Source organism: Lithobates pipiens, unplaced genomic scaffold, assembly GCF_037356315.1.
Source record: "Lithobates pipiens isolate NorthernLeopardFrog02 unplaced genomic scaffold, aLitPip1_a1.2 Scaffold_8, whole genome shotgun sequence".
Classification (NCBI taxonomy): Eukaryota; Metazoa; Chordata; class Amphibia; order Anura; family Ranidae; genus Lithobates; species Lithobates pipiens.
In genome coordinates this window covers 560673666-560700095 of record NW_027507903.1, presented here as the reverse complement: position 1 = coordinate 560700095, position 26430 = coordinate 560673666, and the positions used below count along the sequence as shown (strand labels likewise).

At 46.5% G+C, this 26430-nt stretch overlaps 1 protein-coding gene across 2 annotated transcripts in view; it reads right to left on the bottom strand.

Moving 5' to 3' along the window:
• Positions 1-25630, bottom strand: part of EVI5L (ecotropic viral integration site 5 like) — a 123626-nt gene extending 97996 nt beyond the window's left edge. For both annotated transcript variants that reach the window (XM_077470051.1, XM_077470052.1), the window contains exons 1-2: positions 25302-25630; positions 4626-4786 (exon numbers count right to left, since the gene is read on the bottom strand). In XM_077470051.1, coding sequence (XP_077326177.1) covers positions 4626-4786 — 161 coding nt within the window. In that variant the 5' untranslated portion in view covers positions 25302-25630. The remainder of the gene's footprint in view (positions 1-4625; positions 4787-25301) is intronic.
• Between the last annotated feature and the right edge of the window lie 800 nt (positions 25631-26430).

Sequence of the window (26430 nt, the reverse complement as noted above, 5' to 3'; positions counted from 1 at the left end):
TACATTTTACAGAAAATTACAGAGCTGCAGATGGAAAAGGAAGAGTATTTTTTTTTTTATAACATTCGATCACAATATCACTTGAGTCACAACTGTATACGCTGTATTTCTTTTTATTTGCAAATTTTTTTTCCCACAAAAGTTTTCCCCTTAAAAGTTGTTCTTCTCTGTCTTCTAAGTGTAACCCTAGAATTTACCCCCTCCACCTGCATCCCTCTCCCCTGCCCCTAATTCTTTCATTTGAAAGGTGTCATTTTAGATGGCTGGGTTCACAGGGAATGAGCCTGAAGAGGACTGCCAGTGCTGGACCAGGAGGAGTCACTGCTCTCACTCATTGCCTTGATTGTGTACTTGAGCTATTGAGCTCTGTGAGCAAGGGGATTTTTACGGTAGGTAAATAGAAGTTGGAAAACACGTGAAAAGCATCCTACCTGCTGGCTGGAAATAGGCATACACTATATACTTGAGTATAAGCAGAGTTTTTCAGTCCACTTTTTTGGTTGAAATACCACCACACCCCCCCCCGGCTTATACTCGAGTGAGCCATACCTTTCATTACTAAAACAACGTGCATCTCCCGCTGTGTTATGCAAGTCTGTTTGGCCGTCTATTGTAACAAAGCCCCGCCTCCTCCTCATCCATGCTAGAGGAACACTGATACAATGCTGGGAAACTGTATCAGTATTCCACCTATCAGAGACGAGGAGGAGGCGGGGCTTTGTTACAATAGACGACTTGCATAACACAGTGGGAGACACACGTTTTAGTAATGAAAGGTACAGCTGCAGATGGGCACAGTGACACTACAGATGGGCACATTAACGTATATTGTAATTGCCTATAATACAGAAAATTTGTAGAAAGCTATTGTGTACATCCTTTATCGCAACCTACTAGTGAAGCTCGACTGGGTTGGATATAGGTAGAGCAGACAATTTCTGTTATACATACTGAATCACTGCAAGGATAAACACCTGATAAAAATAAAACACAACACATGCATCTGAAGAGATTTTAACTGTTCATCTACAGTAAAGATATAATATCCCTGAAACACGTGTGAGGCAGTAAAAGCATCTTAAAATACAAACTACAGGGGGTCCCCGAGTCACGAAACTCCGACTTGCGAACAACTCCTACTTACGAACGGCAGGTGGCGCCGGCGTGCACATTGGAAAACAACATTGGAAAACAGCAGAAAGCGTTGTTCTGCGCATGCGCGTCCGAATTACAAAAAAATCTGACTTAGAAACAAACAGGCAGTCCCTAACCCATTCACAACTTGGGGACCCCCTGTATAGGGAATGGGCATGTTAGTACAGTCAGGGCAGCATTCTGGCAGAGCTAACATAGGCCATGGACTTACAAAAGGTCAATCATCTGCTAAAACTGATCTGACAAGAACTTGGAAGGAAACTGTTGATTCATAGCTGCAGTTTGTCTTTGTTATGAGCAAATTTACCAAAACGAACAATGGCAAGGAGTGCAGAGGCTGGCATATCCCCCTTCCATCAGCATTCCCCCTGTAACTGCTGGTCTTCGAAGGGCTTGTGTCAGGGACCTGCTGTGGCAAGACAAAGATGCATGCGTGCACACAGGTGCCAGTACAACAGACTGGACGGCGGCGCGTGCATGAGGGCATGTACCAGACGCATGTTTGTGTATGCGCAGGGGGGAGGCGAGCCGGATGTGTGTGCTCGTGCATTAGACGGTGCTTGGCGCCAATGGGCCTTTAAAAAGGACAGCAGCTGCACAAGTGCAGTGCTGTTTGATCTGCAGTTTGTATATTCCTGAAAACCTATACCTGCCTTCTGATCACCTGTATTGACCCAGCTCCGTTGACTTACCCGATATCTCCAACCCTGACCTCGGCTTGCCTTGACCCGGTTATAAGGACATGCTTGTTGATTACCTGTTGCCGACCTCTGCCTGTTCATCTGACTCTGCTTCAGCTTACAGCCTACTCTGCCTGACTACCTGTGCTTGACCTGGCTTGACTTACCCTGCTCCAGTCTGTACCTGCCAGCTTCCAGGTCCCTGACCTGCATCTGCCTCAGCTGACACCGGCATCCCGGCATCTGGTGGCTCATCATCCATCCGTGCTTACACCACCATACTCACAGGCACTCCTACCTCACTGCGCTCCTGTGACTGCTGTTCCCACTCCAGAGGCTCCTGGGCCAGGGCTGAAAGAGAGGTCTCCTGGTACAAGTCAGACTCTACTACATGGTACTAACAGCTTGTCAGCAGTGGCAAAGAACAACCAAACATAACATACCAATTTTTGAAAAAGAAAGAAAGAAAAGAAAAGAAAAAGAAAAGAAAAAGGAAAAGAAAAAGGAAAAGAAAAAGGAAAAGAAAAAGGAAAAGAAAAAGGAAAAGAAAAAGGAAAAGAAAAAGGAAAAGAAAGGTCCCACCCAGGGTCAGTGCTAAATTTATACTTTTTTTTTTTATAGCTTCCTTCACTTCCTGTCCCAGCCACTCATTAGGAAAGTCCCATTGACTCATGGGCATCATCTATCCCAGAAGTATTTGGGAAGCCTAATGAATACAATATAACAACCTGCAATCAACTGCACTGCACAGTGTCATTACTGTGCAGGCACAAGATCGGCAAGGTACATGCTGGGTAGCCAGCTGCACCTAATCCTAGATATGCAAATGAGCAGGCTTCAGATGCCCACAACCAAGATGGCCCCTGCCTGCTTCTGAGATCATGTAAGAGATTACTCATTTATAAATAACTAGCATGAATATATTTAGGATAGTATGCAAATATTAGTGTGAATACACTGACAATCACAGGGGAGCTTCTAAAGAAAAGATTAGGGGGACTAGAGCTCCCCTTTAATGTGCATAGTTTGGGAACAGGTTCACTTTAAAGGTGAAGTAGGGCCAAAAGATCTTTTGGTCCTACTTCTCCTGCGAGTCACAAGAGAGCTCTTAGTTGTACAATCCTGTGCCTCAGCTTCAGCCAACAGTGGGCTAAAGTTTGCTGTTGGCTGATGTCACAGAGCCAATCCAAGCTTTGCAGGGAACCCAACAATAATGTCGGGAACCACCCAGAAGCCTGACCGGTACCCGGCTCAGCCTACTGACTGCTAAGAGCCTGAGCCAGCTGCTCCTCCACAGCTCAGGACTGACAGTCACCAGTTCTCTGCTCACTGGAGACTGAGAACTCAGCGATCAGAGATCTTTGAAGGGGTTGGGGACAGATGCAGCATTGGACCAATGCACCTAGGTGTGCATGTTTGTTATTTTGAAATCCCACACTTCACTGAGTCCAGTTAATTGATCACAAACTAGACTCTATGAAAAAAAGGTATTTCACCGTGTCAGATTAGCATGTTGTTGCCACATCCCTGATGTAATAAGAAAAAAAGAACCCCCTTTGTTGGGACTTTTTAGGCAACTGCCACACGTAAATAAATTAGAAAATGTATTATATGTACATAAAATCATTCAATCGTAAAATGATCATTCGTTTAAAAAGACATATCAAAACAAATTACAAAAAAGACAAAAGAAACACAACAGGTTGCATGACATACAAAATGTGTTACTCTCCGGTACAAAGTGGTCTCCAGTATCGACACGTTTCTGGTTCAAGCACCTTCGTCGGGGTATTTGATAAGAGTCTATACAGGGATATGTAATTAGCGGACCTCCAGCTGTTGCAAAACTACAAGTCCCATCATGCCTCTGCCTCTGGGTGTCATGCTTGTGGCTGTCAGTCTTGCAATGCCTCATGGGACTTGTAGTTCTGCTAGCTGGAGGTCCTCTAATTGCATATCCCTGGTATATACAATCATAGTTTTGTCTTACATGCAAAATGTTCCATCATGCAACTTAAACAGATAAACGAGGCGTTGTCAGCGGGGGTGCCACTAGGCGACCACCAGGAGCACCAGTATCACACGGAAGTGTTAAAAAGAAAAGCTTGCCTATTTTCATTTGCCTGGGGATCACACGGAATGATATGTAGCAGATTGCCAACTTTAAGGTCTGTGGATACAGGGGGTTGACGCTTTCCGAAGCCGCAATATGGCTTCTTATCCAGGTATAGCACCCTCTAAGCCATTTAATATTGGACCTTCATATGTAAAAGGAGGAAACCTCCATCCAAGCTTCACCTCCCTCTGCTTCAGGTACTAAGCTTGAATCTGATTGGTGGTTGTGATAAACTTCTTAGTACTCACAAATTGAAACATTAGGTTTCTGTATAAGAAAGGAAAACAGAAGCAGGAGTGGGTGTGTTTGGGGATTTCTCTCCTGCATGACAGCAAGAGGGGTTCCCAGAGCAACAGATTACAGGTAAAAAGGGACTCGGATGGGCTGAATAACTACGCTGAAATCTGGATAAAATCTGGTGCCCTGAGTAGATGGTGGTGCTCTATGTATGCATTACATTCATTCTCAGTTTTGCCTGGGGAGTACATTTAACCCTTCGCAATCTTAGAATGTTCATATTTTATCTACTACTTAAAACAAATTGGATACAATTTCGAAACACATCAATAATATGTAATAATTAATTGTGGACAAAAGAAAAGAAAAATTGGTACAAAAGGAAAACTGGCTTCACAGGAAACCACATATGCCAACCACAACCCCACACTATGTACCTGTTCTGCTCCTCCAGCTTGTTGAGCAGCTCCAGTTCATCTGGACTGAGGTTCTCGGAGTCGGAGGGGGAGATGCTGACGGCTGCTGACAAAGACGAATCATCTGGGCTTAGGGCTGGACTGGCCATGTCTGCGAGAGGGAGCGGGGCCAGAATGCTCATCTGAAAAAACAGGAAATTATCAAGTCAGTGGCTTGAGCAAGAGTGGAACAAAGCCGGTGAAAGTTACGGCAGAGGAAAGTGAATGACTAGGCTGAGTTTAAAAACAAAAAAAGTGACAAGTAAAGTACGAGACTTATCAAAAGGAAAAAGTATAGTGGATTTAGAAAAAAAAAAAAAGACTGGACAAATGAACACAGAATTCAGGATCCAATCACACAAGAACACTGAAAATGTTTTTTTACCTTATGCAAGCAATGCATTAAGACCCCTTTCACATCGAACCGCGGGCAGCGTTAGTAGTAAAGCGCCACTAGTTTTAGCGTGCTTTAACGTAGTTGTTGCAGCGCTATTCAGCTGCTAGCAGGGTGCTTTTAACCTCCGCTCAAGGTCAAAGAAAGGGTTAAATGCGCCTGTGTAGCGCCGCTGCCGAAACGCATTGTGGGCCCTTCGGCAGCGGTGCCCATTCGCTTCAATGGACAGGGGTGGTTTAGGAGCGGTGTATACACCACTGCTCCAAAGATGCTGCTTGCAGGACTTTTTTTTTTTTAATATTCCGCCAGTACAGTGCCTCAGTGTGAAAGTACTCAGGCTTTCACACTGGGACTTCAGGGGAGGCATTTATCAGAAGATATTTTTAGCCCTTTAGTGCCTGAAACACACCTCCAGGCAGGCCCGTTTTTAAGGCAGGGCAAAAGGGGTAGCTGCCCTGGGCCCTGTCATTGTTGTGGGGCCCAAAGCAGCTGCCTAATCCTTGCCAACTATCCCAGTTTAAATTCCCTTGTCCCTTGAGGTTTTAGTCCTGTGCTGTGTCCCGATATCTCAGTGTGAAGTGCTGCTACTAATGCTGCCCAGCTCTGCCCTATTGTTGTGTACAGATGACTCACTGGTAGACCCTGTGTTTACATGTAAATTACCAGCATTCATATGTAAATAGCAGCGGCCGGCAGCATTGATATATATGTCATGCCCCCCGAGGTCATATGAATCTGCAGCAACCAATCAACAAGCAGAAATCATGTGCTGTTACCTCTAGCAACTAATCAGTGAGCCGTAATGTGTGGTGTAACCTCTAGCAACCAGTCAGTGAGTGGTAATGATACATTGTAACCTCTGGCAACCAATCGCAATAGCTACCTGATCTGATTCAGTAAACTGATTGAGTCTAGCTGCCCCCCCCCCCCCCCCCCCAAGAAAAGTTTTGCCCAGGGTCCGATCAATATTAAAGATGGCCCTGCCTCCAGGGTGAAAGGGGTCTAAGGTAAAAAGGTTTTAGGTTTAGTAACACTTTTAGAGCCCTTTCACACTCAGGTGCTTTTGGGCTAAAAATAGCGCCTGTAAAGCGCCTGAAAGACGCCTCCCCTGCAGCCCCAGTGTGAGAGCCGAGTGTTTTCACACTGGGGCGGTGTGCTTGCCGGTCGTTACGAAAAGTCCTGCAAGCAGCATCTTTCGGGCAGTGCGGGAGCGGTGTATACACCACTCCTCCACCGCCCCCACCATTGGAATCAATGGGCCCTGCTGCCGTTTTGACCCTTTATTCGGCCGCTAGTGGGGGTAAAAAGTGCACCGGTAGAGGCCAAAAAGCGCCGCTATTACAGCGAAAAAGCGACGCTAATGTCCCCCCGCCCCTGTGTGAAAGTAGCCCAAGTCATAAGGTACTAGCATGCACCGCATACTTGTACTTTATGAGAGACTTACCTGCAGGGTTCCAAATCTTTGACCACTTGAATGTCCAGGCTGCGGTGACATCGCTCTCATGCATGTGTACGGGTCACTTCATTGCAGCACACAGAGGGGGCTGTAAATGCACAGACACAACTCCGACCTCATTACCCACTGACAGGCGGGGGGGGGGGGGAGAGGGGGGCAGTATTTATGGCAAAAGATATTTATATTTCCTTCAGCCAATACAGTTGGAATTTTAGGCCACTGGTGCATGCTAGGGGAGGATATAAATATTTGGGACAGGAAATTTTCCTGGGCTGAGGCCAGGAAGGTGCTGCTGGATAGAACTCTGCTGTTCAGCCAAATAGCCTGTTTTGGGGCCTAACATGTGTTGAAGTGGTCCTGAAGCTATACTGCCCGGTCTGGAGGAAGCTATGCCAAGGAGGAGACACAGCGGAGGCCCCTTGTTGGAGAGAGCCAGGAAGAAGGCTGGTTTCTCAGGAGGGCCTGGTGACTCACTTAGAGAATGCACTGAAATGTGTGAATGTGCTTGTTCGACTTAAACTTTCTAATGCCGTGTACACACGAGCGGACTTTTCGATGGACTAGGTCCGACGGTCTTTCAAACGGACTTTCGGCGGAGTTCCGACGGACTTTCCGAATGAACGGACTTGGCCACACACAATCACACCAAAGTCCGACGGATTCGAACGTGATGATGTACGACCGACCAGAATAAGGAAGTTCATAGCCAGTAGCCAATAGCTGCCCTAGCATCGGTTTTTGTCTGTCGGACTAGCATACACACGAGCGGATTTCTATTTCTAAAGTCCGTCAGTTTTTGGACAGCAAAGGTCCGATGGAGTCCACACATGATCGAATTGTCCGCCGGATTCGTTCCATCGGATCTTTGCTATCAAAAAGTCCGGTCGTGTGTACGCGGCATTACACAGTGGAGCTGTACATTGATCTGGATCTGAAGAGTCTAAGTGATCTGCATGGTATCTGGGACTCCTAACCCTCACCTCTAAAGGCCTTATGTACATTGCTGCTGGTAAATGGACATTCAGGAGAAGTTGGGCATTTTCTTCAACTTCTGCTGAACTCTCCATGTTATCTTATCAGTACATGTACACAGGGTAGTTTATAGTCATTTCTAAGCAGTTGCATTTAGAGGTTTTTTTTTGGAACCCAAGAAAATGCATTCAGAAACATTTCAAACGCCAAACGTAGCGTTTTTAAAAAAGGGAAACATTTTATTTATTACTTTTGAGCCTGGAAAATGCTAAAAACACATTAACAACTTAATTACCACTGTTTGAAAGCTTGATATACGATGTGATATTCCCCTCATCAGCCAATTATACTGTACAGTACACGACTTGCATTACTTGACACTGCAATTGAATAGGAATTTCACTCACCCGTCAACCATTGAGAATTTAACCTGATGACCCCCACATTGAGCTTGAGACCCTAATATCTGGATGTTTGCATTTATGACCCAACATGTTATAAAGTTTTCCAGCTAGCTAATGAAATTCATACAATTATCTTCCTTCCCCCAGCCTGTAACCCTATAGCAATCTCTCAGGTGTTATGTGAGCTAGACCGGGTCTAACCTTTTCCAAGAGAATGTCAAAAGGTGGCAATTGACATGCGTGTAAAATTTAAAAATTTGTGTAAAAATTTAAAAATTTCTCCGGGTAATTATGCAGCTGAATATACATATTAGAAAAGTATCCTGTGGGCATGTGTTGAGCTATCAATGGATGTGTCCAGTAGTGTCGAACTCTGGTCCTCTCACGCAATTTTCTACATCTTTGGAGCCTCGGCAAAAGCAACATCAGGAGCATTTCCTCACACATTTCCTCACACATTTCCTCACACATTTCCTCACACATTTCCTCACACATGCTCATCATGGGATCCATATTAACAAACCAACCAAAAAATAACAGCTAGCTACAAGCACATGGCTTGCTCAGCTGCTACTCACACGGTTCTCTCACAGAATGGCTGAAGAAGTTATTAAATACTTGTTTGTAGTGCTTACTAATCATTTAGGAGGGTCTCCTGAGGTTATCTTTAGCAAACGCTCCTGAACGCAAACACTGCTACACGCGGCTTGTAAAAGCTGCTAAACACTTGTTTTTAAATGTGGATTACAAGCTGTGATTCCAGTGTTTAGGAGAGGTAGAGAAACGTTCCGTGTACATGAAGCCTTAACCGTTCTGCAATAAAAAATAAACTCTAAAAAGTATACAATACAGGCATACCCCACTTTTAAGTACACAATGGGGTTTATTTACTAAGGCCCCTTTCACACTTGGGGCGGTTTTCAGGCGCTACAACGCTAAAAATAGCGTCTGTGTAGCGCCTGAAAAAATGGCCCCTTTCACTCCAGTGTGCTAGCAGGACTGTGAAAAAAGTCCTGCTAGCCGCATCTTTAGAGCAGTGAAAGGAGCAGTGTTTTCACCACTCCTAAACTGCTCCTACCCATTGAAATCAATGGGACAGCGCGGCTATACCGCTGGCAAAGCGCTGCTGCAGCGGTGCTTTGCGGGCGGTTTTAACCCTTTTTCGGGCGCTAGCGGGGGATAAAACCACCCCGCTAGCGCCCGCAGACCGCCGCTAAAACGATGGTAAAGCACCGCTAAAAATAGCGGTGCTTTACCGCCGATGGCCACACCGCCCCAGTGTGAAAGGGGCCTAAAAAGTACAAAATCAGGCTCACTTCTGCATAGAAACTTGCACTTTCTAGCTTTAGTAAATAAACCCCATTGTGTACTTAAAAGCGGGGTATGCCTGTACTTTCTTGGCCCCCCATTATTATTTTTCTTTAAACAGATCAGGCGATTTCCCCCCCCCCCCCTATTTTAGCCATGGGCTCAGCCCTGAGGTGAAATGCTAGCCCACCCTGCCTCTGGAGGTGCTATTCTGCCTTTGGAGTGCCAGAATGGTGCTACATTTGTAAAATCTAAGGTATTAACAGCCACTTTATTGCTTCCACGATCACATTATACTGTTAAAGGACAACTTTCATGAGAGAGAAAAAGCAAAGGGTGCAACTGCTGGCCTCTGTTGGGAACTGCTAGTTTCCAGGCAGACTGTCTTCAATAATTGCCTCTGACCTGGAAGAAGCATGCAGCTAATAGAACCACAGTGGAGTCACAATGCGTGGGATGCATACATGATCTGCATCTGTGATTCAAAGCACAGAAGCCACTGGATCAGCATGACAATTAGTACTTTCAGGATTTCAAGTCCTATCACACGATTGTGTCTTGATAAAGCATGCCTTAACACAACATGCAGCAATGCACATTACTACTTTGGTGTGATGTGGTGCCCATCATTTTGAATGGCACCCTACAGCGCCATGCTGACAGTTATGTGTCGCAGCACAAGGCAATGCACTGCCAGAGATGCTACAGAAAACTTTTGGTTGTATGTAGCTTGGATTAAGAGAGCTGGCTCTCAATGGTTGCTGGCCACTTGATAGATTCTACTCGCAAATTCTCAATGAAAAAGAGAAACCGCTAAAAGCCTTGTTCAAGTCAGGCTGGCCATACATGGAGCAATTTCTCAAATTCCTCCATCAACACAGTCAGCGTTGATTCGGAAAACCTTCCTGCCGGGCTATTGTCTTGTCCCAGTGGGGGGCGGGGAAATCTGTCCCCGCCAGTAGAAGACAGAACCACTAGCGATAATTGCAGGTAAAACCTGGCATGCTGGTTGTACCCAAGTGTTGATCGATCTACGAACTTGGGTACATTCAACCTGCTTATACACGGCTCAAATCTCAGCAGGTTCAGCAGAATCTGACCGAGATTCAAACCATGTATGGCCTCCATTAAAAGGGAAGCCGCTCACTGTCAAAAGCCGTGTTCAAGTTTTTTGAGCTCTCCAATATACAGACTCTTCCACCTGGTTACTCTAATGCCCTCTACACACGGTCGGATTTTCCGACAGAAAATGTGTGATCGGAGCGTGTTGTCAGAAATTCCAACCATGTGTAGGCTCCATCGGACTTTGCGACACCCAAATTTTGAAATCTGGATCAAAAATTTTCCGACAACAAAATCCGATCGCGTAAATTCTGATCGTGTGTAGACAATTCCGACACACAAAGTGCCACGCATGCTTAGAATAAATTACGAGACAGAAGCTATTGGCTACTGGCTATTGAACTTCCTCTTTATAGTCCCGTCTTACGTGTTGTACGTCACCGCGTTCTTGACTATTGGAATTTATGACAACTTTGTGCGACCGTGTGTATGCAAGACAAGTTTTAGCCGACATCCATCTGATGGATTTTGTTGTCGGAATGTCCCATCGTGTGTACAGGGCATTTGAGTAAATTCCAGATTGATTGAAACACGCTACAGCCTTTGGGAACCAAGTGAAACTGTCTGTGTATCGGAGAGCTCAAAAAACTTGAACATGGCTTTTAACAACTGCCAACAATGGCAGGGGCCAGGGGACAGTGAGCTGCCTCTCTACTTCCACAGCCTACGCAGATACACAGCGAGGACAGGAGGAGAGAGCCGCCAGAGAGCCAGGACAGGACTTCAGCAACTTGGTGATCAAAGCGGCAGATATTGCCGTAGAAGAGCACAGGCCATCCACTAACGGTCCCCGGATTTCGGAGGATTTTATGAGGATACCCAGATCTGATATACCGCAGGATGCGGATAGAAGCCTGACAATCTTTGGGTTCTGGTCTAAACGCCTTGGGAGTGTGCGAAGCACGAGGTGGAAGAATGGTTTGGTGAAAGGTGCACTCATCAACTATATTTTACATAAGTGTCCACTAGAGACTACTGCTACCATTATCCACATTTTTTCACCTATTTTTATGTATGTAGTAGATACCATATATTAGCCAGTCGGTTATTCCCGTATTAACTGATGCGAACGCTACTTTGATGTATATTTGCCACTGTTTTACAGTTTCAGGTTTTACATTGTTTAAGGCTTTTAACAGAGTGGCTTTCCTTTTTCTCCGAGATGGAATCTGGTGAGCCCATTGCATTGCTCTGCATGGGCCAAGCACTGGTCCACTTTGGGAATGACATTATGTATAGACACTGGAATCATGCCGGTGGAAAGCAGCCAAATTGCAACTAAAGTTCACTTCAAACTAATAATATATCACATATCATTCATTTCAATGGACTTCACTCTCTTTCACCTGAATGACTGCCAAGAACCAGCCTCACCTCATCCCAACCACAGCGATCTGCATAGCAACAACTCCATTCAAACTCATCACATGATAACGTGTATGACCCACTTACAGTATTACAGACTTCAAAGAGTACAGGATTGAAGATTCCATAACACATTGCAGCAAGAGACAAATGCAGGAGATAAAAATGATAATGAGCTACGGAGAAAGGCAGGCATTGATGACACGCAACGCGGTTGGATGCAAGTCAATCACCAGTGTATGTAAACCGGTATAGAGGAAATAAACATAAGAATGGCCAACAAATACACTGGAGAATATGAAACAGAATGAAGGGATGAAGAAGGTACTGAGATAGAAGCTACTAGAACAGAGCTTGGTTAATCCATGTACAGAAAAAGCTTTATATTTTAGTTTTGGATAGAGTATGGAAGGGATATGGTCTATGTCCTGCTGGGGAGATTTTCTTTGACTTCCTGTCTTGGATCTTGGACTCCCATCTTGTCCCATCACCTCTTGCTCTCAACAACTCCAGAATTAAGGCTGTCCAGTTGTTTTCGGTCCTTGTTACAATGGTCATGGGACAAATAAAGAGATGGGATCCAGACTTTAAAAATTGTCAGGGTATAACCCAGACCCTCTCAACCAGGGTTCCTCCAGGAGGTAGTTAGGGTTTCCTTGAGCAGTCCAAGATTGGCCATACATAAATCCCTAGTCTAACAGAAATCGCAATGCTGGCTATTGTACACTGACAATACCGGAACAGCAGCTGCTGACAATATTCCATGTGCCCATGGAGCAAATTTTGGTCAGTTAATCATATGGTCATCTTAAGGGGGTGCTTCTTCACTGATCCTCCATGTAAGGGGCACCTCTCTACTAATCACCAAAGTAAAGGAACACTATACTTCTCAGTGTCTGCATTACTTTTCTGACTCCATTCACAGCATGGATGGAAGAATCTCTACTGCCGAATATTGTATTCTGTCAGCCGCAGGAGCAAAACATTACTCATGCCTGGGGTCCGATGTGTGTCTGAACTGGACTCAAAAATCCATAGGACCCTTTTGCAATCCGCTCCACGGCCATCATGGACCTGTGTGGATCAGCTCCATTGAGAGCCGATCATACTCGCCTGTAATGCGTATTGGATGGGGGGGAACCCCTATCCAATTTATACATATGTGAACCTGGCTTTACTCAGGTTAGCTCAGGAAATGAAGCCTGCAATGGGGCACCAAGCCTCCCACCGGAGCCTGCAATGGGGCACCATCCCTCCCACCGGAGCCTGCAAAAGGGGCGTCATCCCTCCCACCGGAGCCTGCAAAAGGGGCGTCATCCCTCCCACCGAAGCCTGCAATGGGGCGCCAAGCCTCCCACCGGAGCCTGCAATGGGGCGCCAAGCCTCCCACCGGAGCCTGCAATGGGGCGCCAAGCCTCCCACCGGAGCCTGCAATGGGGCGCCAAGCCTCCCACCGGAGCCTGCAATGGGGCGCCAAGCCTCCCACCGGAGCCTGCAATGGGGCGCCAAGCCTCCCACCGGAGCCTGCAATGGGGCGCCAAGCCTCCCACCGGAGCCTGCAATGGGGCGCCAAGCCTCCCACCGGAGCCTGCAATGGGGCGCCAAGCCTCCCACCGGAGCCTGCAATGGGGCGCCAAGCCTCCCACCGGAGCCTGCAATGGGGCGCCATCCCTCCCACCGACGCCTGCAATGGGGCGCCATCCCTCCCACCGACGCCTGCAATGGGGCGCCATCCCTCCCACCGATGCCTGCAATGGGGCGCCATCCCTCCCACCGACGCCTGCAATGGGGCGCCATCCCTCCCACCGACGCCTGCAATGGGGCGCCATCCCTCCCACCGACGCCTGCAATGGGGCGCCATCCCTCCCACCGACGCCTGCAATGGGGCGCCATCCCTCCCACCGACGCCTGCAATGGGGAGCCATCCCTCCCACCGACGCCTGCAATGGGGAGCCATCCCTCCCACCGACGCCTGCAATGGGGAGCCATCCCTCCCACCGACGCCTGCAATGGGGAGCCATCCCTCCCACCGACGCCTGCAATGGGGCGCCAAGCCTCCCACCGGAGCCTGCAATGGGGCGCCAAGCCTCCCACCGGAGCCTGCAATGGGGCGCCAAGCCTCCCACCGGAGCCTGCAATGGGGCGCCAAGCCTCCCACCGGAGCCTGCAATGGGGCGCCAAGCCTCCCACCGGAGCCTGCAATGGGGCGCCAAGCCTCCCACCGGAGCCTGCAATGGGGCGCCAAGCCTCCCACCGGAGCCTGCAATGGGGCGCCAAGCCTCCCACCGGAGCCTGCAATGGGGCGCCAAGCCTCCCACCGGAGCCTGCAATGGGGCGCCAAGCCTCCCACCGGAGCCTGCAATGGGGCGCCAAGCCTCCCACCGGAGCCTGCAATGGGGCGCCATCCCTCCCACCGACGCCTGCAATGGGGAGCCATCCCTCCCACCGACGCCTGCAATGGGGAGCCATCCCTCCCACCGACGCCTGCAATGGGGAGCCATCCCTCCCACCGACGCCTGCAATGGGGCGCCATCCCTCCCACCGACGCTTGCAATGGGGCGCCATCCCTCCCACCGACGCCTGCAATGAGGCGCCATCCCTCCCACCGACGCCAGCAATGGGGCGCCATCCCTCCCACCGACGCCAGCAATGGGGCGCCATCCCTCCCACCGACGCCAGCAATGGGGCGCCATCCCTCCCACCGACGCCAGCAATGGGGCGCCATCCCTCCCACCGACGCCAGCAATGGGGCGCCATCCCTCTCATCGACGCCAGCAATGGGGCGCCATCCCTCCCACTGACGCCAACAATGAGGTACCATCCCTCCTACTCCCTCTCCGTGTATACCCTGCCTAATCTCAATGATTGGGTGCCATTTCCCCTCCTACTGGCTCTTTGTTTAGAAACAAAACAAAACAGTCTAGCCTCTGGTCTAGACTGAGGCTGCCCATAAATTATACAATATTTCTTATTAAATGAACTTTAGATTTACCTTCAACCATGTAGTGCAATGGCCTGCCTTACTGGATAGAAATAGAAAGTGTTTAGGTCTGACCTCATATTACATGGTTTTGGTAAATATAAAGGAAAATAGTACAAGAAAATTGATTAATGTATGGCCAGCCCAAGAGGCCATAGTTCAAACAATGATATCCTGCTTTGTACAAATAGTTTTATTATTCATATAAAACTATGTATTAAAAAAATATTTTTTGATATCTCCGTTTTAGTACCATGAAAGTCCCATTTTTCCAGTAAGGCCCCTCAAACTCACTACAAAACGGACAAGAGCTTTTTTTTTTTTTTATATATATACAAAGCGCATTGATGCAATGCAAACAGCTCCATTGAAGACAATGGCCAACCTGTGCACATGGTGATGTGTGTTACATCCCTTACTGTAGGTCTGAATGGGCCCTGACAATTATGCAAGGGCTACCTTTCCTTTCCAACAGTCCTGCTGAGATGCCTTTTTTCATTTTATTTTCAGCCTGTAATTTTATTTTTAGTAGAGGATTAAACACTTTGAGAGCGGATTTGATGTATTTTTTAGTTCTGCGATCTTTCTACCTGCTACAAGATAATTATAATCCGGTGAAGAACAATAAGCAGAGAAGTTGTTAGTTGGACACGAGCTCTCCCAAGGTGGCCGGTGGTGTCTTCAGTAGTCCTCACTTTGTGTCAACACCAGGATGCCACCCCCGTGGGCAAATGGCTAGCCTTCTCCTATACAGGGGCATGCAAGATCCATCACCTTAGTAACCATAGTTACCTCCATAGTTACCATAGTAACACAGTCGCCACAAAAACCTGCAATCAGCCCATGGAAGCCGAGCTGAATATAGAGTCTGATGGGTCAGCGGCCTCTCAAACCAGTGGGGTGCAGTGCCTGATGAGAAACCCTTAGCCTTCATTCACACTCCAAATCGCATGACAATTCCCACCCATTGCAGGCAACGGAACCGTTCAAATTGCCGCGACTCATGTCATAGCGACTTAGCTGCACTACTTTTTGCCGATTTCACTGCAAATTGCTTAGGCTTCTGTTAAACAAAGCCGCAATGAAATCGGAGGTGCAAATCGCACTAATCTGCGGCTTCAAAATTGCACTGAAGCAGCGCAATTTCAAAGCCTGGCTGGTGTGGACCAGGGCTGAGGCTCAGTTCACACTATCCTGCACTGTGTGTTCCAGTTGTGGGCATCACATTGATTTCCGCAGCGCGCCGCTCTTGTGAGAATCCTGGGGCTGCCATTTATTCTCAATATCACATCTCAGCTCACAACGCAAGCACCGCAATAAAATGGCATGGTCAAAAAGACCAAGCAGCTTCCGTGCAACCACATTTTTTAAAACGTGCATACTCCTTTTTCCTGTGGGAAACGTGGGCACAGCAATCCATTCAAATGAATAGGCTGCCGGGCCCGAGCAAAAGCGGCCCGCATGGCCCACACTAGCGTGAACCGAGCCTTAAAGTGGCTGTAAACCCCTACATATACCCAGTGAAGTGACTGGCCTCAGGTCATACACAGAGATGAAATAAATCCTCCTAATACGTTGTATCTGTTTATCTGCTGAATTCTCATCTCTACATCTGTTCAAAGTGCAGAATTTACACTCGTCTGAGAATTAAAAATAAAAAAAGGGGGGGGGGGCAGAGAGCTGAAATCACACACTGCAGAGAGCCATGAGAGCTGATTGGAGGGAAGGGACACACCCCCTTCACAAAGCTCACAGGAACAGAAATCAGGCTGTCAATAAGCTGGCGGTCCCTCCCCTGCCACCTTCTTTCTCTTGGTGTCAGGAAAACTTCTGCAACAGGGCAATTGACGCTAGAATGCGGCGGGCGACAGCGCGAGCCAGTGGTTCCACGGGTCTCGTTCCGCGGGTGACAGCACAGGCGAGCGGTTCTGCGGGTGACAGCGTGGGCGGGCGGTTCTGTGGGTGGGCTCCGTGGGTGACAGCGCGGGCGGGTGGGGGGGGGGGTTTGCAGCTTAGCGGCTCAGTGTTTGAGTGGGCTGCTGGCCAATCAGGAAGCCGGCGGGTAGGGGGAGCAGGGACAACTATGGTGCCGTGATGATTGAAGCGCCAATACCAGCCGTTTCCCGTATAAATTGCCCCCCCAAAAAAACATTTTCTAGCAGTGCCCCTCCTGAGACTAGACTCTGGATCCGCCCCTGAACTCAGACGGACCTAGAAATAGAACATGTTTCAAATCTGTCCGACAGAATCAATTTCTATCAGGAAAACCGGTCGTCTGTGTGCTAGTCCGAGGGACCAAATACGACTCAAAGGCAGCTATTAGCTACTGGCTATTGAACTTTTTCTAGTCCTGTCGTACGTCATCACGTTCAAAACGAACAGACTTTGGTCTGCCCGTGTGTGGGCAAGTCCGTTCGGTCGGAAGTCAGTCGTAACTCCGTCGAAAGTATATCGGAACTGCGTTGGGAAGACCGTTGGACCTTTTCTCGCAGAAAGTCTGGTTGTGTGTATGCGGCATAAACCTTCCAGTCCAGCAATGAGATTTCCGTGAGCTACTGCACGGTCGCCAGCATCTTTAGCCATCTTGATTGGCCAAGCTGCGCACCGTTCATTCATCCCAATGCTTAGACGTGCCTGGAATGTATACTGAGTGTTAAAGAATACGGTAAGGAGCCTTTGAGGGTTTTTTTTTTTTTTTTTTTTAATACATAAAACACTTGCTGGGTGACAGTTGGAAGTGTGTTCATTCGCGCTGCACGAGTTTTCCCTGTATGCGCTCTATTACTATGATCGTTAGTACTATCTGGGGGCCAAAGCGCAATCAGAAATGATTCCACGTTTTGTCCAATAGATGGAGCTGATGATCATAGGAAGTCATAGTATTAGAGAAAATAGAAAACATTTGAGCAGCGTGGACAAATGCTTGTGGTAAAAAAAACAAAAACAAAAAAAAAAACAACACTTAAACATCGCAATAAGCGTTGATTGGTTTGCGCAAAAGTTATAGCGTTTACAAAATAGGGGATGGTTTTATGGAATTTTAATTAATATATATATATTTTTTTTACTAGTAATGGTGGCGATCAGCGATTTTTATCGTGACTCCAATACTGTTTGTGCCAACTTTATGGTATGAGAAAAACAGACAGCTTTTCATGCAAACTACTGTACTGTAGGTAGGGACACACCCCTGCCACCCTGCCAATAATTCAGTGGGGGGGGGGGGGGGGGTGACAGCAGCTGGAGATTTTTTTTAACCTTAAAGTGGTCCTAAAGCCAGGACATTGTTTACCTCAACGTATTCCCCACGTTAAAATGTTTGTAAACCTCAGACATGAAATATGAACAAAGCATAACCCTCTATAAATGTGTACTTGTCTCATTCCAGAGCACTAAATGTCATTTATGTTTGCTGCTTCATTGCTTCATTCCTCTACTATCAGCATAAATCACTTCTGACAAGTTTTCCTGACACCAAGAGAAAAAAGGTGACAGGTGAGGGACCTCCAGTTGATTGACAGCCACAGCTCTGTTCCCGTGTGCTCCTTTCCTCTAATCATCTCTCAGAGCTCTCCTCACTGAGCTCTGCAGATTGTAACTTCAGCTCTCTGCCACCTTTTTTCTGACAACTCAGAAAAGCTTCATGTATTCTGCACTTTGAACAGATGTAGAGATGGGAAGACTGCAGGTAACCAGGTACAACTTATGTAGAGAGATTTGTTTCACCTCTGTGCATCACCTGAGGCCAGTCACTTCTTTGAGGGTTTACAACCACTTTAAAAAGGTAAAAAAATAAATAATTAAGTCCAAGTATTTGTATCTGTGTAATACCATTGCACAGAACAAGTAGAAGATTGCTATCTTTGAAAGTCAAATGTCATAGGGAAAAATATCAAAATGTTGGTGTTTGAGCGTATCACGCGCTTTGCTTTTTTTAAACTTTATTTTAGGCACACAAAGTGACCATTCATGTCTCTGCACAACAGCGCGGTGCATTGTGCTACTGTGCATTGACATGAAATGTACTGTATTGAGGGTATACATATAGGAGGTGTGCAGTGAGATAAGTATCTCAGGCAAACTATATTATAAAAAGTATTGGGACACCTGCCTTTACACGCACATGAACTTTAATGACATCCCAGTCTTAGTCCGTAGGGTTCAATAATGAGTTGGCCCACCCTTTGCAGCTATAACAACTTCAACTCTTCTGGGAAGACTTTTCACAAGGTTTAGGAGTGTGTCTATCGGAATGTTTGACCATTCTTCCAGAAACATGTTTGTGAAGTCAGGCACTGATGTGGATGAGAAGGCCTGGCTCGCAGTCTCCGCTCTAATTCTATCAGGTCAAGGTCAGGATTCTGTGCACGCTAGTCAAGTTCTTCTGCCCCAAACGCGCCCATTTATGTCTTTATGGACCTTGCTTTGTGCACTGGTCCAAATCACTTTGTGGAGGGGGGATTATGATATGGGGTTGTTTTTCAGAGGTTGGGCTTGGCCCCTTAGTTCAAGTGAAGAAAACTCTTAAGGCGTCAGCATACCAAGACATTTTGGACAATTTCATGCTCCCAACTTTGTGGGAACAGTTTGGAGATGGTCCCTTCCTGTTCTAACATGACTGAGCACCAGTGCACAAAGCAAGGTCCATAAAGACATGGATGAGCGAGTTTGGGCTGGAGGAACTTGACTGGTCTGCAGAGATAGAACACCTTTTACATGCGTGTGGCTGGGGAGCAGGTGTGTTAAGTTTGGTGTTATCGCTCTCACTCTCTCATACTTTTCACTGCAAGTTCACCATGGCATCTTATGGGAAAGAACTCTCTTGAGGATCAGAAAAATAGAATTGTTGCTCTACATAAAGATGGCCTAGACCAGTGATGGTGAACCTTGGCACCCCAGATGTTTTGGAACTACATTTCCCATGATGCTCTTGCACTCTGCAGTGTAGTTGAGCATCATGGGAAATGTAGTTCCAAAACATCTGGGGTGCCAAGGTTCGCCATCACTGGCCTAGGCTATAAGAAGATTTCCAAGACCCTGAAACTAAGCTGCAGCATGGTGGCCAATACTATACAGGGTTTTAGCAGGACAGATTCCACCCAGAACAGGCCTCACTATGGTCGACCAAAGAATTTGAGTGCACATGTTCAGCGTCATATCCAGACATTGAAATAGACGCAAGAGCAGTGGCGGCCCGTCTATAGGGGACACACGGGTGCTGCTCCCACCCAGTAGAAAAATATTTTTTTTTTCTATTTTATTTTTTTGTTAAGGGGCCTTAACCGCTTAAGGACCACCTCCTGCACATTTACGTCGACAGAATGGCACAGCTGGGCACATCAACGTACAGGTACGTTGCTCTTTAAGTGCCCAGTTGTGGGTTGTTGTTTTTTTTTTTTAAGTGCACTGTGTTCAGGGGATGGACACAGTGCACTATGGGAAGTGCCACGTCAAGGCAATCACGAGACTGCAGATGAGGCACTTCATTTGAAGGCTTTTGACCTGCTTTGTGGCGCATTCCAAAGCGCCAAACAGCTTCCAGCTGTAGTATTACTACAGGTGGGAGCTTTGTTCTTCTAGTTAACTGCAGTGGTTACTTCCGGTTTCCATATACTGGCGGTATACCGGAAGGGACGTCGGCAGCTCCGTGGAACGCACAGCCCGAGCAGAGCTGCCTGTAAGGTAAGACTCAGTCAGCAATCAGCACGCTGTATGTAAAACAAACATAACCTTACCCCAATATATCTGCCTCTCACAGAGGACTGCACTTTACCAAAGTATAATGATCTTTTTTTAAATATTCCTGGCAGGCTGGCAACAAAATGTATAGCTCTTGTTGTTTGCACAGGTGTTCTAAGGGCAATGCTGTGGGCTTTTCCAACAAGTTCCCAGCCAGACTGAGCCTGCATTTGATGCAGTAGAGCTGCACAATTCTGGCCAAAATTAACATTTACGATTTTTTTTTTGCTTAGAATAAAAAGGATCACGATTCCCGCAACGTAAAATCTTTCCCATTATAAAAAAAAAAAATTATTGGGTTACCTTTACTGGTTAGTTTTTTTTTTAATTCATTAAAGTATTTTTTTCCAAACAAATTGCATTTGAGAGACGGCTGCAAAATACAGTGTGACATAAAATATTGCAACAACCACCATTTTATTCGCTAGGGTCTCTACTAAAAAAAAAAATATTATATATATATATATATATATATATATATATATATATATATATATATATATATATATATATATATATATATATATATATATATATATATATATATATATATATATATATATATATATATATATATATATATATATATATAAAATGTTTGGGGGTTCAAAGTAATTTTCTAGCTAAAAAATGAAAATAAAAATTTTCACTTGAAACCAACAAATGTCGGAAAAAGGTTTAGTGTTTAAACTTACCTCACTGGATTCACACCTCGGCATTTTTAGTGCATTTTGCAGATTTGCACTGCAGATCGTGTTCCATAGGAAACCACGTTAGATGAACTATAGTGCAAATCTGCAAAAAGCACTAAAACTGCATAGGTGTGACTCCAGCCTAAGGCCCCTTTCACAACTGCAGACTGTTCAGATCCGCCCGTCAATTTTTCATCTGAACGGGAGCTCCATGTACCTCTATGGAGCGTCGGATGTCAGCGGAGACATGGCCGCTGACATCTGATCAGCCCCGAGCCGATCCTCTCCGCTAAAACCAGACGGATGCAAACCCTATTTTTCATCCGTCTGGTGGCTTGGATCGGATGAAAACGGAACATGCGGTCCGTAATCATCCGATCCCCCATAGGGGAGAGCGGGGCTTGGACAGGTCTGTCCCTGCACAGAGTGCAGAGACGGACTTGTCATCCGCCGGCTCAGCGGGGATCAATGGAGCGATTCCCACTGATCTATTTGCGGGCTCAATGCGGACAGCCCCGTATGAAAGGGGCCTTACACACAAAGTCTATTCCTTTGACAAATTGTTACAATGTTTATACTTAAAGAGGGATTCCACCAAAAAAAAAAAATATTAAAAGCCAGCAGCTATAAATACTACAGCTGCTGACTTTTAATAAATGGACACTCACCTGTCCCGGGTTCCAGCGATGCCGAGGCTGATCGATCGCTCGGCTCTCGGCTGCTGCAGTCACCATTCTAGGTGAAGGAATCAGGAAGTGAAGCGAATTGGCTTCACTTCCCGGTTCCCTACTGCGCATGCTCAAGCCGCGCCGCGCAATAGGAAATCTCCGCGCTGTCACTGCGACCCGTGTGTGTCCCAGCAGACAGCGCGGCAGGGCAGGAAATGGTGTAGACTCCCACAGGAGTCTATGCCCGGAAGTGGGTGAAAATACCTGTCTTTGACAGGTATCTCCACCCCCCTCCCCCCTGAAAGGTGTCAATTGTGACACCGGAGGGGGGGAGGGATCCGATCAGCGGAGGTTCCACTTTAGGGTGGAATCCCGCTTTAAGTTCCACTGCTCAAGAATATTATGATTCTTGGCAGACTGCTCGTTTTTTTTTTTCTTCCTTTCTTTTGAAGGCTGTGGCTTCAGAAAGAGCAGAGAGAATTCTTTGTAGGGCTGCAACTAAGGATTATTTTCATAATCGATTAGTTGCCCGATTGTTTCGATCAATTGATTAATCACCTTAAAGCAGGAGTCTGCCGGGACTCCGCGTTTTTTTTTTTTTTAAAAGCCAGCAGCTACAAATACTGCAGCTGCTGACTTTTAAAATAGTGACACTTACCTGTCCAGCATGCCCGCGATGTCGGCACCCGAAGCCGATCTCTCGATCGTCTCTCGGGTGCTGCCGCCGCCATCTTGGCTATGGGAATCAGGAAGTGGAGCCTTTCGGCTTTATTTCCCGGTTCCCTACTGCGCATGCGCGAGTCGCGCTGCGCGATAAGGATGGACCCGCTGCCTCTGGGATCTGTGTGTTTCCCAGCAGGCAGCGGGGGACTTTCGGAAAGGGGCGTAATCTATGCCCCTTTCCGCAGAGAGCTATCCCGGAAGTGGGTGCAGATACCTGTACTGTACAGGTACCTGCACCCCCCTCCCCCCTGAAAGGTGCCAATTGTGGCGCCGGAGGGGGAGAGGCTTCCAATGAGCGGAAAGGTCCACTTCAGGGTGGACCTCCGCTTTAAAAAAAAAAAAAAAAAAGTGGGTCAAATTGATGTTCATTTTTAACCACAGTGATGGGAAAATTTGGAAATAGAAAACTGCTTGGTCAAAGGAATTTTCAGACAGTGTATGTGATTTTCATTCAGAAATTATATTAATTTTAAAAACAAGTGAAAATTTCAAACAAAATTCTTTCATTCAGCGAATGTGCAAAGATTATTCGTCTGAATATAAGGCTCGGTACACACCTATGCAGTTTGCTTTTGATCTGTTTCTGCAGTGTCTTTTGCTGTGCGTTTTGATTTCTGCGCATGTGATTTTACCGCAATTTTTTTTGGGGCAGATTAAAAAAACACAAATTGCTTCAAAAACGCATTACATTCTTTTCTGCAGCTTCTCCATTGAAGTATATTGAACCAATAAAGCACCATTTTGCGTTTAAAAGTCCCTGACCCTCTCCAAATACGCAGCAGCTGAAAAAAAGCACAGATCTGAATGTAACCCATAGGAAACCATGTAAATGAACTGTAGTCCAGTTCTGCAAAAAGCACCAATAAACATATAGATGTGAACCCTGTCTAAGACACTTAGTAACATAATGGGGTTAAAAAGATTGAGCCCTTTATAGTAAAAAAAAGCAGTTAATCACTACTTTAAGGGGTTCATTTTTTTTTACTGTAGAACTGTGAATATAATATTTACAGTAGCGATTATTTGCTCTTTTTGTACTATAAAGGGCTCATTTTAGTTTTTGTTTAACCCCATTATGTTACTGGCCGATTAATCGATTATGAAAATAGTAATCGATTATGAAATTAATCGATTGGTTGTCAATTAATCGATTAGTTGTTTCAGCCCTAATTCTTTGCATAGCAAGAATCGTGAAATACTTTTGTTATACATTGCTGCAGAGGTAGAAGGGGTGAGGGGGTAAGCCTGTCAGTGCTCAGACCATACACCGCACACTGCATCAAATTGTTCTGCAATTTGTTCTGCATGGCTGTCATCCCAGAAGGAAGCCTCTTCTAAAGATAATGCACAAGAAAGCCCGCAAATAGTTTTCTGAAGACAAGCAGACTAAGGACATGGATTACTGGAACCATGTCCTGTGGTCTGATGAGACAAAGATAAACTTATTTGGTTAAGATGGTGTGAAGCGTTTGTGGTGGCAACCAGGTGAGGAGTACAAAGACAAATGTGTCTTACCTACAGTCAAGCATGGTGGTGGTGTCATGGTCTGGGGCTGCATGAGTGCTACCGGCACTGGGGAGCTACAGTTCATTGAGGAAACCATGAATGCCAACATGTACTGTGACATACTGAAGCAGAGCATGATCCCCTCCCATAGGAGACTGGGTCTCATGGCAGTATTCCAATATGATAATGATCCCAATCACACCCCCAAGATGACCACTGCCTTGCTAAAGAAGCTGAGGGTAAAGGTGATGGACTGGCCAAGCATATCTCCAGACCTAAACCCTATTGAGCATCTGTGGAGCATCATCAAATGGAAGGTGGGGGAGCGCAAGATCTCTAACATTCACCAGCACTGTGATGTCATCATGGAGGAGTGGAAGAGGAATTCAGTGGCAACCTGTGAAGCTCTGGTGAACTCCATGCCCAAGAGGGGTAAGGCAGTGCTGGAAAATAATGGTGGCCACACAAAATATTGAGACTTTGGGCCCAATTTGTACATTTTCATTTGGGGGTGTACTCACTTTTGTTGCCAGCGGTTTAGACATTAATGGCTGTGTGTTGAGTTATTTTGAGGGGACAGCAAATTTACACTGTTATACAAGCCGTACACTCACTACTTTACATTGTAGCAAAGTGTCATTTCTTCAGGGTTGTCTCATGAAAAGATATAATAAAATATTTACAAAATATGAGGGGTGTACTCAGTTTTGTGAGATACTAATTATATACACACATACATACACTGTATTGGAGTTGTCACCTCATCCCTTTAAACCTGAACACATATGAAGTACACAGGTTCTGAGGCTGATTAAACGCAGATAAGGCACCAAGTGTGCATAATTACCACCTCCATCAGCCATAGAACCTGTGTGTGTATATATATATATATATATATATATATATATATATATATATATATATATATATATATATATATATAGATAGATAGATAGATAGAGAGAGAGAGATGGGGTATACACAGTGAGGTAGGTGTCTCAGGTATATGGTATATATAGGAGGGAGGTAGGTGGGGTATACACAGTGAGGTAGGTATATATATATATATATATATATATATATATATATATATATATATATAATGGGTGCAGGGAGGTATGTAGACGATGCAGAGGGATGAAATGCCAGCTCTCAGGGTTGATGATGTCACACACATCTGGATGCTCCCACACATGACGTCACGGACACACACTCCCAGGCTCTGCGCATCTCTCTCCCGGGGACATTCAGTCGCCCCATGTCCTGTCACACACAGGCGTCTCGCCCATCACACTGGGGACACACGGTAGGTAGGTAGCTCGGTCTCACCTATAGCCCCAGGCCCCCGCCGCCGCTGTCACGCAGCTCCACCCTCCCCGGGGCTCGACACCACCGAGCGGCGGAGAAATCAGACACACAGCATGTCTCCGCCTCCTTCTAACGTCCAACAGAGACGACCAATGACGTGGCAGAGTTCAATGGATTGATTATTACATTCGCCTATGAAAAGCCAAACCGGTGACAGCGGGACGGAGCCAAGAACGCCGCAAGTGCAACCAATCCGAGATTAGACAGGGGAAGCTGGGCCAATCGGCGAACCGCAAAATGACAGGTGGGCGGGATTTGACGAGGGCTATAATTGCAGTGGGGCTTCTCGAGAAGCTCTCGGTCCTCTCCTAGCGTGCGCACTCCCGCGCCTCTTGTCCGCGTGCCCGCATAACCTCCGTCTGTACTGCGCAAGTGTAGAGGGTTTGTGTATCGCTCCTGTACCGGGTCACATGACCCTGCCACAACCACGCCTTTTCAATGTCTAGAAGCAGAGGATGCCACTATCATCACCATTATCATCATCGATGTGTGATGTGTGCTACCAGGCAGCAGTAATCATTCTCCTCCCATCACTGTGTGACAGATCAACCCCCACAATGAGCAAATAAAGGCAATATAATAATATAACACAATACATTGCAGTTTACCAATCCTTTAAAGCAGTAGTAAACAATAGCAAAAATAAAAACCTGCAAGACGATGGCATAATGTGCTAGTACGCATTGCTCCATGCAGAGAGAAGGGATACCACCGCTCCAGGCAGGGAGAAGGGATACCACCGCTCCAGGCAGAGAGAAGGGATATCACCGCTCCAGACAGGGAGAGAGAAGGAATACCACGCTCCAAGCAAAGAGAAGGAATACCACGCTCCAAGCAAAGAGAAGGGATACCACCGCTCCAGGCAGGGAGAAGGGATACCACCGCTCCAGGCAGGGAGAAGGGATACCACCGCTCCAGGCAGCGAGAAGGGATACCACCGCTCCAGGCAGGGAGAAGGGATACCACCGCTCCAGGCAGAGAGAAGGGATATCACCGCTCCAGACAGGGAGAGAGAAGGAATACCACGCTCCAAGCAAAGAGAAGGAATACCACGCTCCAAGCAAAGAGAAGGGATACCACCGCTCCAAGC